This window comes from Neopelma chrysocephalum, unplaced genomic scaffold (assembly GCF_003984885.1).
Source record: "Neopelma chrysocephalum unplaced genomic scaffold, ASM398488v2 Primary Assembly neopelma1_23b, whole genome shotgun sequence".
In the NCBI taxonomy this organism is placed as follows: Eukaryota; Metazoa; Chordata; class Aves; order Passeriformes; family Pipridae; genus Neopelma; species Neopelma chrysocephalum.
In genome coordinates, this window is record NW_020897692.1 from 118,991 (window position 1) to 137,590 (window position 18,600).

An 18,600-nucleotide genomic window follows, 5' to 3' on the forward strand; every position below is an offset into this window, starting at 1 on the left:
GAAACCAACTATTAGAAAGTTTTTAAGTAATTTTGGATGTGTAAAGTGGAATGTTGAACAGAAAAAAAAGCAAAATTATATATTTTCATTTATAATTTAGTTCAAAACAAATTCAATAAATCTCTCCTTTCAGAAAGTTCTTGAACCAAAGACAGAAAGTCAGCATAAAGAATACTTTTCTATGAAGAATGTATCCATAAAAGATGAAAATACCTGGAACTTAGCTCCCCCTCCCTCAAATATATAACACTCATGTCTTGAATTAACCTGAGAAGTGGGTAAAATACTGAATGTAAAATTGTGACAAAGAAATCAGACAGCTTAACTGGAGAAAATAAATTTAAAATTTATTCATAGAGAAATCTCATCTATATTTGCTGTAGAGACTTCTGTCTTTTCCCACAAGAATTCATTATCAGTCAGTCATCAAAGGGAAGGAACCCATGAACTAATTTTTCACTTTCAGAAGTTATCATTTATTCAAAAGGAAACTACATATTTTTTGGAGACAAATATCAGAATGAGTATGTGAACTCTGAGTAAAACAGTCAAAGAAAGAGGAAATGTGAATAAACTATGGGAAAGGAGGTTGAAAACAAAGCCTGATGTAAACACTGCAGCCTCTGTTCACACTGTAAAATTTCAAGCCTGAGACTGACATAACATGCTGACCTCAGTTCAGATAGCATCGTCTTTTTGCACTCAGACTTTTGAGTTTAAACACTTACAAAAAGTGACTAAGTACGGATTTAAACAGTTTATTTAAATTTTAGATTTTATTTGGTACTTTCCATCTTTATATAAATTGTACATCTTCCTTTCTATATAAATTATATATCAAAATTATGCATTTTATTTATTCTTGGGTTATAAATGTGAACACGTTACCCTTGCAAATACATACTATGCTACAGCATAGTAACCTTTCTTTCTGAACTTAACTGATGGAGAGATAAATTATAAAAAACAGATAAAAAGAAAGTAATTTCTTAAAACATTTTTCAATAGATGTATGGCCACTTTAAGAACTGTCTGTATTCTGTAATCTATTTCTTTTAATTAGAAGCTCAAATTAAAAAACACAGATTCATTTTACCTCTCAAAAATATGGTAATTGAGTTTATTAAATCACTTTATAGAAAAGAAAGCCTTTTTGACACTTTAAAAATATTCTCTAAGGGAAAAGAAAGATTGAAAAGCTAAGCTAATGGGCAATCTGAAGTACAAACCATATGAAAGCATCAAATGTTGCAACTGTCTATACGGATTTTTTCACTAAATTCTCATGCATCAGTTCTGAGGTCTGAAGTGTTTCTTGCTAGTAAAGTGTACCAATGACATGCATTCAAATAAAGGGCATTGGTGCATAAATAAATTGCATGTATTCAAAGATATTACAAAATAAGAATAGATAAAACAAACAAAAAAATTAAAGGAAAATTTTAACAATTGAGATATTGAGAGAGACTCATAAAATTTATGGTCCAGCTTATGAAGTTGTACTACATCTTCCATGATGTACTAATACAGTTTCTAAACTCTTTTGACTCCTAAATAAAAAACATTTCAAAAGGCAAAATAAATTTTAATCTACATTTAGTTATATATTATCTATGGAAATAGTTAACACATGTTTCATTTTGTGTTATCAAGAGGAAAGGATGGGAAAAGCTACAGTTCCACACACTTTACTGTTGCAACTTCTTCAAATGCATTTTATTTCAAGATTATCTTAGTGAAAAGCTTAGGAGGCCATACCAGTTCTTTTTAAGAATGTTTTAAGGCTGAATAATAAAAGGCATATAAAAATGTGATTTATTTTTGCTTCTGAATATAAACTTCCACAAAATCCACCTCAATCATGGAAAATTAGTTCCAGATGATGGTATTACCTAGCAACCATCAAGTCTAATAGTTAAACAGGCCTATGCATTTATTCACGAATAAAAATGCACATGTATAGCGATGCACAGAGAGTGTAGCTAAATATGTTTGTTTTCTATGTATGTGTACTAGGTATAACACATACACACATTAAAGATAATATAACTGTAATACTCCTACGCATTCTTCTTAAAAGTGTGAAGCCAGGCATAATCAACATCTGTTGCAACACCAATACCAGATTATCATTTACTAAAAAAGCATGAAGAACAACCCTCCTAGTAAATGTGAATATTTTGATTAGCACATGTTCTGCCCATCTGCTAAAATCTTAAAGTAAATTGAAATTAGTGAATTTTTTTTCAAGCTATTCATGTAGTTTCTGCCATCATTAAGAGGTTCCACTTGAATTAACTACAAAATAGTCTTCTCTTTTTCCTATTTTAAATCACAGCGATATGCAGAATATGTTTCATCTCAATCTTTGACCACATGTCTATAGAGAAAATGCTATCAAGTAATTTACCCAAATAAATGCAGGAAGGCATAATACATAATTTTTAAATTTATTAAAATATTTCTAAGGGATTGAATTCAACTGGCATGACCAATCAAGAAAGCATGCTTTAAAAGACCTGAAGTAATGCCTCCCTTACTCATTTACAGGTAATTGTAATGGTATCTGTCTTGACACTGCTTTACTCCTTCAGTATGTGTGGATATTGTTGTTTTATTGCTGTATTTCAAGAAAGATTAATATCAAATAATGTCTGTGTTTACAGAATCACAGAATCACAGAATCAACCAGGTTGGAAAAGACCTCTGAGATCATCAAGTCCAACCCATGACCCAACACCACCCTGTCAACTAGACCATGACACTAAGTGCCACATCCAGTCTCTTCTTAAATACCTCCAGGAAGGGTAACTCCACAACCTCCCTGGGCAACCCATTCCAATGTCTGATTACTCTCTCTGTAAAGAATTTCTTTCTACTATCTAACCTAAACCTCCCCTGGTACAGCTTAAGACCATGCCCTCTTGTCCTACTGCTGGTTGCCATGGAGAAGAGATTGACCCCCACCTCGCTCCAACCTCCCCTCAGGTAGTTGTAGAGAGTGATCCTCCTCTCCTCCAAGCTAAACAGCCCCAGCTCCCTCAGCCACTCCTCATAGGACTTGTGCTTCAGCACCTTCACCAGCCTTGTTGCCCTTCTTTGGACACTCTCTAGCACCTCAGTGTCCTTCCTAAACTGAGGGGCCCAGAACTGGACACAGTACTCAAGGTGCAGCCTAACTAGTGCCGAGTACAGGGGCAGAATCACTTCCCTGATCCTGCTGGCCACATTATTCCTGATACAGGCCAGGATGCCATTGGCCTTCTTGGCCACCTGGACACACTGCTGGCTCATGTTCAGCTTCCTGTTCATTAGAACCCCCAGATCCCTTTCTACCTGGTCACTCTCCAGCCTCTCTGTCCCCAGCCTGTAGCACTGCATGGGGTTGTTGTGATCAAAGTGCAGGACCTGGCACTTGGTTTTGTTAAACATCATACCATTGGATTCCACCCATTTATCCAGCCTGTCCTGGTCCCTCTGCAGAGCCCTCCTACCCTCCAGCAGATTGACACTCCCCCCCAACTTGGCGTCATCTGCAAATTTGCTGATGGTGGATTCAATCCCCTTGTTCAGATCATCAATAAAGATATTAAACAGAACTGGGCCCAACACTGATCCCTGGAGGACACTACATACACAGAAATTTCACTGAGACAAAATCTCAGATCCTGACCTCTACTGATTATTGAAGACATATATTTTGTTATGAAAACCTCTACATCATTCTCAGAAATAAATTCTGAGTACTATTTATTCCATATTTTGTCTTAGGCATATGTCACAGAAGAGTTAAACCAGTTTGGCCAAAACACACACTTCTATACACAAAACAGAGATGTTTCATTTAACAAACAAATTCCACACTGAAGAAATAAAGGATATGAACTTATTTGCATTATTTCTTTAAACATCTGAATTTTGAAAACAGTAGTATTCAAATGGCATTTTCATAAAAGTTTTGCAATTTGTACAGACAGATTTGAAATATAAATGGATAGTGGAAAGCTTCTAAAAGTTAACTTACATGATCAATTAGTTCACGAACCATTCCATTCCACTGTCCACTGGCATCTTCTTGGGCTCCATATTTTCCATCCTCCACCAGTCTAATCTCATAGGAAAATCCAAGGATAGTAGACAGCTCCCTGAGGAGGTCAATGCAATAACCTTCAAATCGATCATTTCCGTACAAGGGTTTGTCAGACTTCTTGAACATAACATATGGCTCTTCCTGTAAGTATTAAAAAGGCAGAATGGATAATGAGTGTCCTCATACCTTTCTTCTTGTTTTAGCCTTAAGTGGTACACAGTCATGTGCACAGATACGTATACAGTTATGATACCACTCCCTGTACAAAGAACTAATAAGAAAAGTAGAATCCTTTAGCTTTGATTATGTCTGTATAAAGTCTTCATATATCTTCAAAGTGAATTTAGTCAGAAGATTCTCTTTTCCATATTTATTCGAAAAAAATTACACTCTAAACACTGTAGATATACCTTCAAGGAGTTCATATAAGAACTAAATTTAAATGTATTCCTTAAGAAATTGCATCATACATTAATTTCAAATGTATTGTTTGGATGGAAAATGCAGAAACAACATACTTTGGCAAATGAAAAAAAAATTAAAACTCCAAATATCAGTCAAATATTTTAAGTATTAGATTTTATACTTTATAAAAGTATTTTAACTGTTTTTTCATTGCTTTGTTAAGTAAAATATCAAAAGCCCACAGAAGGAGGAAAAATTTAATGTAAGCACCTATTGCGCTACTGCCTCAAATTATAGGTTGCCATTTACAAGACTGCAGCAAAACCCAAAAAAGTTAACTCAAAAAGTAAATTTTATGATACACATTCCACGAAAACTGAATTTAATTTCTTCAAATATTTGTCTTCTTATGTTTAAATTAAAGTGCAATATGACTTTTTTTTGCAATAAGTAGGCAAACAGAAAGCAAACAAATTAGAATGAATGACAGAACAGTCATAATTATGGGAAGAAAATTAACATTTAGCAAAACACAAGATTTTTACATCTGTTTCTCAGTGTAGGATAGCCTTTCTCAAATACAAAGGTGAAGGGAAAAATAAAAAAAACAAACAGTAGTTTTCTGTTACAATATGACATGAATATTCAAGTTGTACTTGATAGGTTAAATATGCAACTTGGTCTTTTCTCACCTTTGAGATAAATTTTTTTCATTTTTTACAATGAAAAAAAATAAGAACCAAGTAAGGTAAGACAAATGGTAGTAGATCCAAACACTCTATCAAATACAAGTCTCAATTAATAATCAGAAAAAACTCTCCAGGGCAAGTTAGGAAAACTCTTAGTCCTAATTCTCCACATCAGCACTCAGTGGCATTAAAGGCATCTCATTGTATGGGCATCTGTCATCTTTAATAATTATTTGTTAGCATTTCTGATATAAACCTCCGTCTTGAGGTTTCCCATGACTTAAACACTATCTCTACATAAAACTGAAACGAGTATAGAAGATTTTGCCCAAAAATGCAAAGGAGAATGCAGGGAGAAACCTTGTTCTTAAAAGAAGTGTTATCAGAAGATATTTGCTCCCCTGTTGCCTCTTACACATCTTTTTTTTAATAAAATAAAACACTGAGTCTGATTTTTATATACTTCTATTGATAGGATTACAGCCATATTTGTAAAAAGTGCATCACTGATCTTCATATAATTAACAAGGAACATAAAATTAATTGTCTGGAGAAACTACTAGGATGATTTGACAGAAATTTTTCAAACAACAGATAAGCAAACAACTCCAGAAGAGTTCTTCTAGGTGTAGTACTGACAAGAACAAAGACCTAACAAAAAACATGAAAGTTGAAAGCCATTTAAATGACAAGGATCATTGAATATTCTTCAGAAGCAGAGATGGTGTCAGAGAAAAACGATGTATGAAAATAGTTGTTAATAAACTCAGACAACCAAAATGAAATATCTCAAAGAAAGCAACTGTAAGTAAAACAGTTTCCACAGGTGAAATGAGAATTCCCTTAAAAAGCACGCTACTGGCCAAGCAGAAGCTATGCTAAGACAAAACATATTTTCTTCACATTAACTAGTCTGTTTTGGATTTGTGCTCAAAACAGTGTAATAACACAGGGATATTTTCATTCTTGCTGAGCAGTGCTTACACAGCTTCAAGGCCTGTTTTGTAGGCATCATGAAATTCTAATGTAGCTTGGAATGCTCACATACACAGATTGTAGACCTTTGCTCTTGGAGTCAGATATTTACAGTCTACACATCCCTCGATCTATGGAATCTTGACAAGATTCTTGAAAACATTTTTGTTTCTACCTTCCATTACAAGCAAACCTGAATTATATGGGGCAGAATTTAAATATATGAGATATCAGGGAGGAAATGTAATTGTCAATTCATGCTTTTGAGCCTCCTTTACTTAATAAGCACAGCGGGGTCTTCTTCACTGAACACTCCAGCTCGTTGATACATTCTTGCATATATTTCTATAAAATCATTTCAGTAATCTTCAGACATTTTATCTTTTATGCTGATGCTTTTTTATACTTTGTTAAAAAAAAATCTTGCAACCCTTTCTGGAATTCTTAGCTCTAACTCCATACTCTTTTATTATTGTTTACTCTGACCGGTTTGGATAAGGGCTACAATAGTATTTGTGCTACTATTTAATAATTATAATGTTTTGTTATGCATAAAAACCTTTTGTTAAGAAGTCTTATCAATAAGTTATTAATACTCTCTTAATACTTTTCCAATCCTACATTAAGTCATTTCCTATTGGCATCTGCTACTTTTCTGTATAGTCTTCTACTGTCCAAAACATTTTTTTCTCTTCAGACCTTTTATTTGCAAAGCAGTTTCCTACTTCAGCTGCATCCCAAGAATGTGTACTAAATGCCTATTCCATTAAAGTAAAACAGATATAAGTCGATGTTTATTTCAAGCAAAAACTCTTGACTCAGTAAATCACAAAATGTGTAAGCATTAAACTGTTGCAACATTTCAGACTGTACTAACTTATTTTTCAGTTGAACTAAATCATATTTTCATGATACATGAAGAATATCAAAGACTTTATTAGGTCTTACCATAATATAAAGCAAAACATTCTTTTCTTATGAGGTGTCTTAAATTTTAAAAATACTGTGGGGAAAAACAAACAAAAAATCCAAGCCCAAGAGAGCCAAAAAATACAGAAAGTATTTTCCTAGACTGGTGGCCCTTGGTATTCATAAGTACAAATCCCGAAGTGGAGTTATAAAATGATGCTTGCCACTATGTAAAAGTATATTGTTATTACTAACATTTTAGTAATAAAAGGGAATTGAAGCACTAGAGAATTAAGAGAAAGTGTTCAGTAGGATGACGTAAACTTGGAATCCAAAGAAAGTAATTGTCAGTCATTATTCAGAGATATAAATCAATGACCATCCAACATTCTGCTTGCATCCAGTCAGGAGAAAAATAGATGTATTGACCTTTTTTTATCAAGTGAAACTTCAACTTGTGCTGATTCCACTCTACACACTCATATACGACGACTCCCTTCAAACCTCATAGCTTTTCCTGATAAGCATTGCATATGTTTGCAACACAAAAAAGTACTGTGGCTAAGCTTCTCTGTGAGTACCTTTCAAGTCTGAAGTACACAGACATTATGCTGGATCTCAGGATAAGAGGGATTTTCAACTTATGACCAACATAATTCATAAAGCAGGCAAATTTACCTTTTTTGGTGGAAAAATTCCTGAAACACACTAGTTTGCTTTAAATGTCTGCTACATCTTCAAGAAATCAGTCAGTTTACAGTGTGCACTGGTGGCTGAAGACAGAGGAGTGGAATACAGGCAGGAGTGAAAACTAGTTCAGGAAGAAGAGCAGGCAGGGTCTAGATGTTGAAATGGGTATGAGAAGTCTGGGAGTGACATTTAGGTACTGACTAATCATGACAAAAAAAGATATAAAAAGACAATAAGAAAAATACCAGAACCAGAAAGTAAGGAACTGTATATTCCTTTAGTTTCTAAGAATAACCCAATCTATCATGTGTGATTAAACTAAAAATAGAAAAATAACATATTTACAGTTTTTTGCAAGCTAAAAACGGATTCATCTATTTTGTGACAGTACACAAAATTCAAATAGACTTATGAGAGAGAAATAATTGTTCAGGGCTATAACAACAACAGGAATCAAATGTTATTGAATTATTAATAAATCAAAATTTAGGTATTTCTTGAATCATCCTAAAATGATGCAATGGTAATTATGAGGAAATACCTGCATCAGGTATTTTTCTTCAAAATATACCATAAAAATGAAAACAAAAAAACTCTAAATCTTCAATTTTGTGTACAAAGGATGAGTGACCCTTTCTTATAAAGACAAAAGGTAAATTTATTCTTTTAATGTTAACATTTTTTTAATATATATGAATTTAAAATTTGGCTATTGAAAACTCATGCTTTAAATATTAAAAAAAAAGAAAAAAGGAAAGAAATTTTGCACTACCCATTTGAAAAAAATAATAAATGAAATACAGTGTGGGAATAGATATATATTATTTGAACTAAATAAAATTGTTTTAAAATCTATTATAATTATTCCTTCTAATTTATTCCTCATTCAAAGCAATTTTTTCAGAGAAGTACAATAAAAAAAGTAATTTAACTTTTCAAATGTGAAATAACAAAACACTACTAAATTTGAGAACACCACACACCTTTCATAACTTTCAATATTTCTTGAAAAAATTAAATTTGACAACTGTGAGTTTTTCAGAGCTTTGATGTAAGTAGATACAGAAAAACACATAAAAGATATATGGGAAAGGGAAGGAGCATTTATTTCAGCCAAACAGGAAAAATGAACCTGTATGATAATATGTACAGGCTGGTATGCAATTTAGCATAAAAACACCAAACATCATGCACAGACCATTATGAACATGAAAATTGAATTCCAAAATTAAATATCTTCCAAAACAAAGGTAGAATATATACAAAAATAAAAATATTTAGATAATTACACCAAAAATCTAAAGAAAAAACAATCAGAGTTCTGATAGCTTGCATAACAAAGTCAATTTAGGAGAATCAAATGATAATAAATCCTTATTAATGAAGTTGAAAACTTATTTTCTGCTGTTTTTTTGGTTTGTTTTGGCTTTTTAAAACGTAGAATATTCAGAATGGAGACTTTTAAAGAAATTGCAAAAGAAATTCTAAATTTTCAATGCAGATGGCTTTAAAATAAAATAAAGTAATAGTATGAAAAAGATTGTTATATACAAAGCTACAGTTACAAGGTATATAAATAGCATATCTAATACTCTTTTTTAATTACTCTCCCCCCCTAAAAAACTGACTATCAATCCATCAGACATGTTCAATCATTACTTGGGGTTGTTACGGGATCAGAACTTAGAAAACAGACATGTTTCTGAACAAAAACTACATGTAAGTAGACTTCTGAGAAATTATGAAGTCCTGAGAACCCCTAACCCTTTTCAGAAGAGAGCCACTGAATTGCTCATAAACCAAGGAATAATATTTCATATAGTTACCTACAAAATGTGTAATGCAGAATTCAAGGAAAAAAAAAGAGCACATAGTTCTGTCCTTACTTGCAGTAGATGATTTTTTATGAATCACAGTTTATTTTTTATTATCTTACCCATCGATATATTTTCATGTCCAGTAGATTCAATCATCACTGGAAATGCAGAGTATGCTTACTCGCAGCTGTAAAGATCTTAATGACTACAATATATAGAAGGAAAAAGATACGGTTCCAAATTTCAGAAACAGAATTAAAAATAAAAGAAAGACTTGGATCTTTAAGTGAAAAATGAGCATTAAAACAAACTACAGAAAAAAATAATTAAGGCTCCACAGCTGTTGGTATACTATAGACTATTATAGGGAATTCTTAAAGTGAAAAAAAAAGGGCATAGAAATATCACATGAGCAGCTTAAAGGAGAGAATTGTCTTTTTTTGTTGTTTTGGTATTTTTGGGGGGAGAGTTAAGCAATATTTTCCAGGATAAAAAAGGAGAGTAAAGGAAAGTGATGATGAAGAAAATACGTTTCTAGGAGCTTTAGCATTTTATTGTTCCCTTGCATTGCTACAAAATGAATATTCAGTAACATGCTTTCTGTCCAACAGAAATGCATTTGTTAAGCACAAAAAAAATAGAGCTACAAAATTAAGCTAGTACATATGCTTTCTGCACCAGAAATGTTTTTGGTCCCTCTTATTATTCTGAGTACAGCTCTTACAATATGTAGCACTTATTCTGAGTACCAGTCTTCGTAGCTAAAAAGAGTTGTTGCAATTACCAAAACTTTTACTGAACAATAACTGCCGTTTTAAAGGCAGCTACAAATGAGCAACTCGTAACACCAATTTAAAGCCCTCATATATCTTTTATTTATTCTATTATTTAAATACATGTGAAGAGGACAGATACTTAAAAAAGACTACTAACCAAAAGTTAATACTTAACAGAAGGGGTATCCTTGATTACAGAAGGCAGCTGCTCTCTTAAATCTCGGCAATCTACTTTTACGACCTTTACCAAGCCAAACTCAGTGCTCATTGGCAGCACTGCTCTTTACATTTGTGCAGTTTACCTTCTCCTTAGCTAGTTATTTCAAACAAAATCATGCAATCTCAAGTATCACTATACAAAAGCAATATGATACATAAAGTGTATTAACTCAAACCTCTTCAATAGATAGATATTTAAACATAAACAAACTTGAAACACTCTAAGTTTTTGAGTGTTTCTTATGTAATCTTGCAGGGATCGATCATTGTCCCAGTATTGCTATCACTGATCTGGAATCAAGTATACGATGATTGCTATTGAAGTGTGCAGAAGGTACAAAGGCTGGTTGATTACTGAGTAATGAAGGGAACAGGTCACTGACAGACACAGGACAATATTCTGCAAAACAGTAATTCTAGGAACAATTAGGATAAATGTGAAGTACTTATATATCAGTGAACAGCATCAAGAAAAGTCCTTGGCAGGTTATGTGGATACAATGTAACAGCAGTATGTGTAATTGAAAGTGTAAGAGAAAATTGTGGTAAAACTGCACAGGTTGTAGCATAACAAGAACTTATGTTTGAAAGCGAGTCAGTCATGTTCCAATTTATATATTTTTCAATTAGTGGAATAAATGAAACAAAGTATTTCAGAAGATTTTCTATAATTTCTATAATTTGTAAAGAGACCTTATAAGCAATGAAAAAGTTACTCACTGGATGAAATTATCAACTTATCTTACATAAAAAATTAAAAACCCACTGACATTTGTATCTATGTACCTATAAAAAAATTTATTCTAGATTGAAATGTCAAAATATATGTTGGCAAGTAAAATCTTCTTAACAAAGTATACAACTGTTGGGAAGTGAATTCTTTTTTATATTTGCAAATTCGCGATAATGGTGACAGCAGACAAACACAACAGACACACTTCTGGAGAGTTTTTCATTTGTATTGAAATTAAAACTATTATTTGAAAATTATTGTGTGGAAATTAGTAAACACTTATTTTTACATAAAAATATATGTAATTATAAGTAAAAAATACTTCATTCACTACTGTGAATTTGCTAACAATGGAAATGAAAAAAATTACTTAAAATGTTTCTTCTGGTCTAGTTCAAATGATAGCTCAACTAAATTTCTGGATGATAAAAAATTTCAACTCAATAATCAAGCAATAACAATGTTAAATAAATGTTAAATACTTTGTACTTTCTTTTGAGAATATCATAGTGTTAGAACAGTAAACAAAAACAATAAATTTTGCTGGGTAGTATTGTTAAACTAACAGACAAAACACATTTTTAAACAAATACCTTTTGTCTTCTCATATGCTGCTGAACTAAATAGATTTGTAAAGAACCAAACATTTTAGTCAATAATAAGAAAAGTGAAATTACTAATCAACTAACGTAACTCTAAAATTAGGATAACTTGCTTGCAACTTAGATGGGAGTAAATATTCATGACTAGATGAACTGGAGGTCATTCACGACACAGTAAATTCTAACTGTAACTCATACTACAGACTGTTCATTACTATTGCAATTCGTATATCATATTCTATTAGCTTTTCTTCACAATTGTATTTCTGGAAAAGCAAATATAATTGCTTACCAAGATGGTAGTAACAATTAAAGAGCGATTGGACAGGGAATCTGTGATGTTTGCTGGTTTTCCTTTCTGATTCTCTGTCATGTTAAGGCCACTCAATGGATCCCAAGTTCCAACCTGTAAATCAGTACATTACTGTGTAAATTGCCAATTAGTTACATATCAGCATCTAGAAAAGAACACTGTAAGGAAAAACAAATTGCTGCAGGGAAAAAAATGATTGCTAATATTTATTATTAAACTCTGCTCCATTTTTCTCTGTCACTGAATTTAAAGTTTGCTTATTTAAAATATGTTTACCAATACCTCAAATTATGTTTCGCAAAGTGTGACATTAAGTGTAAGAATGACGTATAGAATATCTAAAGCTACTCTGAACACTTAATTTTCCATTTAATTTTCATTCCTCAAGATAAATCACATCTGAAAATAGCTTAACAGGCAGAAATTCATTTGCAGTGCAGAAAGCATTGTCTCTACAAAGGGATTTACCCTTTTTCTTGATCAGAGAGAACAGCAAGACAAAAACATGTTTTTTGGAAAATATAATGATGAAGGTTAAGTGCAATAACTTAATTTACTTACAGATAAATCTTCAATACATAAGTATTTTGACATTTTATACATTGAAATAAAGTCAATAGGATTTTTATCTAAGTAAGAACATCCAGGGTTATGCTTTAAGGTTCAGGTCAGAGACAGACTCACAAACTAAGTAATAAGTAATGATTACATAATTTATCTGCAATTTCACCATTACACTATTAAAATGGTCAAGCAGTAAATATATCTATCCATTTTAGAAATCAGAATCTTTGTATTACTCCACTGTCTAAAAAGCCATACAAATGTTTTGTACTTTGTTTTTAGACAGGATTTTAAACATCACTTCAAATACTATACAATACCCATAATAAAAGATAAAGATATGTTAAAACTAAATCTAGAAAAAAAATAAAAATTATGTGATGTTTGATTATGAATATATATATATGTATGTATAGATGTATATATAAACAAACACAATTTTTTTTATAATCTTTCAAAGTGACTCCTGAGAAACTGTTCGTATACTTTTAAGTGATTTGTTGCCGTAGGACTGTAAAGAGTGTTTAGAATGCAATATTGTGTGGGTGAAATGAGAAGAGTTCTATTTCTAAAACTGAGACTGAGCCTGAATCAGCAGGTGCTGTAATAGAGAAGAGATAAATTTGCTCTCTTTTTCTACAATTTTCTGTTCTGTGGAAATCAATATTTTATCTTTCTTCTTTGCTTAACACTCAGTTCCAAGAGGTCAGTCTTTGAACTTGGTCATTCAGTACCTCATAAATTGATGAAAGAAGATAATGCAATGTGTGTCTCAGAAATACAATTGGAAAATAACATCTAACTGACCATTTTAAAGTATTGAAATCGAGCCTTAGTACCAAAAGAACTCTCCTTCATTTACTGTTTTAGTATCATTTTAATTGGTGAATTAAAAGGTTTTTTAGGAAACCCAAAATCTTCAGCCTTATTGAACAATGTCCAAACTAGAGTAGAATAACAAGGAATGACAAAGACCGGAACTTGAGCCTATCCTTACATAATTGAAGCTGGACTAATGTCCTCTATGAGATACAACTTCAGGTACACAAGTAGCACAAAAATTTCTTGGGAAACATCATCAACTTATATGATCAATTTCAAATCCAAAATTCCTTAAATCACGTGTTTTATTCAAGCTCATATTCACAATTCAAATTTAACTTGACAAAGGCTAAAACACTGCTAACTAAAATACTTCCTCTCCTACTTTTTAACATAATCACAGCCACAGCCACAAACAAAAGAATAATATCAGCTGTTAGAATTTGGGTTTTATCTAACTACATCCATACAAATTTATAAGAACTATCAACAGTATAACTTTAAAAACAAACTTCTGTCTTGATAAGTTGATGCATTAGTTTTCTAAATTAGATTAATTGTATTTTTATTGCTGCTTTTGTGAATCAAAAATCTAAGAAATGAAACAAAATCAGATTTTCAAAATTAGGCATTTTTGGTTTATCTTTATTGATGAGCTCAAACTCAACAATTTACACCACAGATTCTGATATGTCACTGATATGTGTAGCTCCCAAATCACACACACATTTTCAAAGCTACTTCTTATAAAAAAACTGTGCATGAATAGTGCAGCAAATTAATTATTTTCTATTTGTTTCAGCACAGTATTTTAATTTTTACATAGTCTTTTGAACAGATTAGAGTTGTTTATGTGTTTTCAGTAGAAAATTTTAAATATCAAAAATGTAGTTATATTACATATAACTGCAATTGAAACAAGTTACTTTAGTGCATTACATTTATTTTAAATAAACTTTCAAAGTTTGTTTCAAAGACAGAACTCCCCAGGAAGGACATAGCTGTTCAGGTCACTGGCTGCACAGACTATCTGAGCCTGGCGTTAGTACCAGAGGACAGTGTGAGAGACGCCTGCATACAATGAGAGCAGGTGAACGATCTGCTGTGCCTGGAGGCAGAGCTCAAGGAGGAAGAGGAGGGGCTAAGAAGTATTGGGGAGAGTGAAAGGGAAATAGACTGGTGGAGTCATACTCTTTCGACCCCAAAAGAAGACCAGCAGGAGACAGTGAAGCCCTGCCCCTCCTGCCATCAGGCAGATGGAGCAAACCAAGTAGGTGGGGGGGAATGGAAACAGGTCCCTGATCAAAGAGGTAGAAGAATCCTTTCCCAACCCCCATCAACCCCCATGGTTCCCTTAAAGAACAGGTACAAGGCCCTGGGCCCAGAGAGTCAAGCAAAGGGCACTCAAGAAGAGGATCTCTCTGGAGGGTGTCCCTGCTGCACCCTGTCAATCAGACAGATCACAACCACAGCTATAAATAAAAAAAGAAGAGTAGTTGTGGTAGGTGACTCCCTTCTGAGGGGAACTGAAGGCCCTATATGCCAACCAGACCCATCCCACAGGGAAGTCTGCTGCCTTCCCGGGGCCCAGGTGACGGATATTAGTAGGAGACTCCCTGAGCTAATCTGGCCCTCTGATTATTATCCACTGCTGGTGGTCCAGGCTGGCAGTGATGACGTTAATGAAAGAGGTATCAGGTTAATTAAAAAGGACTTCAAGGGTCTGGATTGGTTAGTTAATGGGACAGGAGCACAGGTGGTGTTCACCTCAGTTCCTGCAGTAGCAGGGATGAATGAGGAGTAGGAATAGGTGACTAAAGGATTTGTGCCGCTGGCAGAATTTTGTTTTTTTCGACCATGGGGCTAGTTCTATGGTACCTAGTCTCCTCAAATCAGATGGGCTTCATCTATCTAGCAAGGGCAAAAGGACTATAGCCCATAAGTTGTCGGGGCTGATCAGGAGGGCTTTAAAATAGGTTTGGAGGGGGAACAGGTTGAAACCAGGCTCTCCAGAGATGAGCCTAAGGGTGGAAAGCCAGAGTTAGAAGTGAAATCAGCAGCCCAGCTGAAGTGCATGTACACCAATGCACACAGCATGGGTAAGAAATAAGAGAAGCTGGAAGCCATCATGCAGCAGGAAAGCTATGATGTAGTCGCCATCACGGAAACGTGGTGGGATGACTCACATGACTGGAGTGCTACCGTGGGTGGCTACAGGCTCTTCAGAAGGGACAGGCAAGGTAGGAGAGGTGGAGGCATGGCTTTATATGTTAGAGAGTCTCTTGACTCTGTAGAACTTAAAGTCAGTAACAATAAAGTTGAGTGCCTGTGGATCAGAATCATGGGGAAGGCCAACAAGGCTGATATCCTAGTGGGAGTCTGTTATAGAGCACCCAATCAGGATGAAGCAGGTGATGAATTATTCTACAAGCAGCTTGCGGATGTCTCAAAATCACCAGCCCTTGTTCTTGTGGGAGACTTTAACCTGCCGGAAGTCTGCTGGGAACTCAACACAGCAGAGAAGAGGCAGTCTAGGAGATTCCTAGAGCATAGAGAGGATAATTTCCTGCTTCAGCTGGTAAATAACCCTACCAGGGGTGGGGCCCCGCTAGACCTGCTGTTCACAAACAGAGAGCTGGTGGGAGATGTGGTGGTCAGAAGCCGTCTGGGGCACAATGACCGTGAAATAATACTCAGGGATGCAAAGAGGGCCATCAATAAAACTTCTGCCCTGGACTTCCAGAGGGCAGATTTTGGCCTACTCAGAAGACTAGTTCTGAGGGTACCTGGGGAAACAGCCCTTGAAAATAAAGGGGTCCAGGAGGGATGGACATACTTCAAGAAGCAAGTCTTGAACGCACGGAAACAGAGTGTCCCAGTGTGCTGAAAGGCAAGCTGGTGGGGAAAGCAGCCAGCTTGGCTGAACAGGAAATTAGGGGGGAAAAAGAGAGCTTACCGACTATGGAGAGCTGGCAACTCATGAAGAGTTTAGGAATATGGTTAGGTCATGTAGAATGAATTAAAATTAGAGAGACAAAGGCAAAATTTGGACACAATCTAGCCACTTCTGTTAGGAATAAAAAGAAGTACTTGTACAGATACATTAATAGCAAAAGGAGGGGCAAGGAAAATCTCCATTTTTGTTGGACGTGGGCAGGAACATAGTTATCAAAGACGAGGAAAAGGCTGAGGTATTTAACACCTTCTTTACCTCAGTTTTCAACAGTAAGACAAGTTGTCCTCAGGACAAGTGGCCTCTGGAACTGGTAGAGACAGGAAGCCAAATAGCCCCCTGTAATCCAGGAGGAAACAGATAATGACCTGCTGAGCCACTTGGACCCTCACAATTCTATGGGACCGATCCATCCTAGGGTGATGAGGGAGCTGGCAGAAGAGCTCGCCAAGCCTCTCTCCGTCATCTACCAACAGTCCTGGCTCACTGGGGAGGTCCCAGATAATTGGAAATTGGCAAATGTCACACTGATTTAGAAAAAGGGCTGCAAGGAAGACCTGGAAAACTACAGGCCTCTCAGCCTGACCTCAGTGCCTGGCAAGGTTATGGAGCAGATCATCCTAAGTGCAATAACACAACACCTACAGGATGGACAAGGGATCAGACTCAGCCATCATGGGTTTAGGAAGGGCAGGTCCTGTCTTACCAACCTGATCTCCTTTCATGATCAGGTGACCCGCCCAGTGGATGAGGGGAAGGCTGTGGATGCGTCTACCTGGACTTCAGCAAAGCCTTTGACACCATCTCCCATAGCACAATCCTGAAAAATCTGGCAGCCCACAGTTTGGACAGGAGCACTGTGTGCTGGGTAAAGAATTGTCTGGAGGGCCAGGCCCAGAGAGTGGTGGTGAATGGTGCTGCATCCAGTTGGCGTCTGGTCACTAGTGGTGTCCCCCAGAGATCAGTGTTGGGCCCAGTTCTGTTTAATATCTTTATTGATGACCTGAACAAGGGGATTGAGTCCACCATTAGCAAATTTGCAGATGACACCAAGTTGGGAGGGAGTGTCGATCAGCTGGAAGGCAGGAGGGCTCTTCAGAGGGACCTGGACAAGCTGGAGAGATGGTCTGATTCCAACGGGATGAGGTTCAACAACGCCAAGTGCCAGGTCCTGCACTTTGGCCACAACAACCCCATGCAGGCAGAAAGGCACCTGGGAGTTTGGATTGACAGGAAGCTGAACATGAGGCAGCAGTGTGCCCAGGTAGCCAAGAAGGCCAATGGCATTCTGGCCTGTATCAGGAACAGTGTGGCCAGCAGGACCAGGGAAGTGATTCTTCCCCTGGAATCAGCACTGTGGTGAGGCCACACCTGGAGTACTGTGTCCAGTTCTGGGCCCCTCAGTTCAGGAAGGATATTGAGGTGCTGGAGCAGGTCCAGAGAAGAGCAATGAGGCTGGTGGAGGGAGCTGAGCACAAGTCCTATGAGGAGAGGCTGAGGGAGCTGGGGTGGCTTAGCCTGGAGAAGAGGAGGCTCAGGGGAGACCTCATCGCTTTCTACAATGACCTGAAAGGAAGTTGCAGCCAGGTCGGCGTTGGTCTCTTCTCCAACTAGGATAAGAGGGCACAGTCTTAAGCTATGCCAGAGGAGGTTTAGGTTGGATATTAAAAAGAAATATTTTTAGGAGAGAGTAATCAGACATTAGAATGGGCTGTCCGGGGAGGTGGTGGAGTCACTGTCCCTGGAGGTATTTAAGAAGAGACTGGATGTGGCATTTAGTGCCATGGTCTAGTTGACACGGTGGTGTTGGGTCATGGGTTGGACTTGATGATCTCAGAGGTCTTTTCCAACCCAGTAGATTCTATGATTCTATAAAATTTTCCTAGAAAGTGAAACAGGTATTCGTATACACACTTTAAAGAGAATGTTCACAGAGTAAATACAGCTCCAGAGAGGCTGTCAAGCCCTCAGTCTCCTATTCTTCTTTTCGATTCCCCTCAATGGCTAGCCTATTCTAGCGTGACCATATCAATCTGAAATTTT

At 35.7% G+C, this 18,600-nt stretch overlaps 1 protein-coding gene across 1 annotated transcript in view; it reads right to left on the reverse strand.

The window, feature by feature from the left end:
• LOC113974765 (glutamate receptor ionotropic, kainate 2) overlaps positions 1-18,600 on the reverse strand; it is a gene marked incomplete at its 3' end in the record, with an annotated part of 340,470 nt that overhangs the window by 111,250 nt on the left and 210,620 nt on the right. The window contains exons 9-10 of the mRNA XM_027698214.1: positions 12,198-12,311; positions 4,025-4,231 (exon numbers count right to left, since the gene is read on the reverse strand). Coding sequence (XP_027554015.1) covers positions 4,025-4,231; positions 12,198-12,311 — 321 coding nt within the window. The remainder of the gene's footprint in view (positions 1-4,024; positions 4,232-12,197; positions 12,312-18,600) is intronic.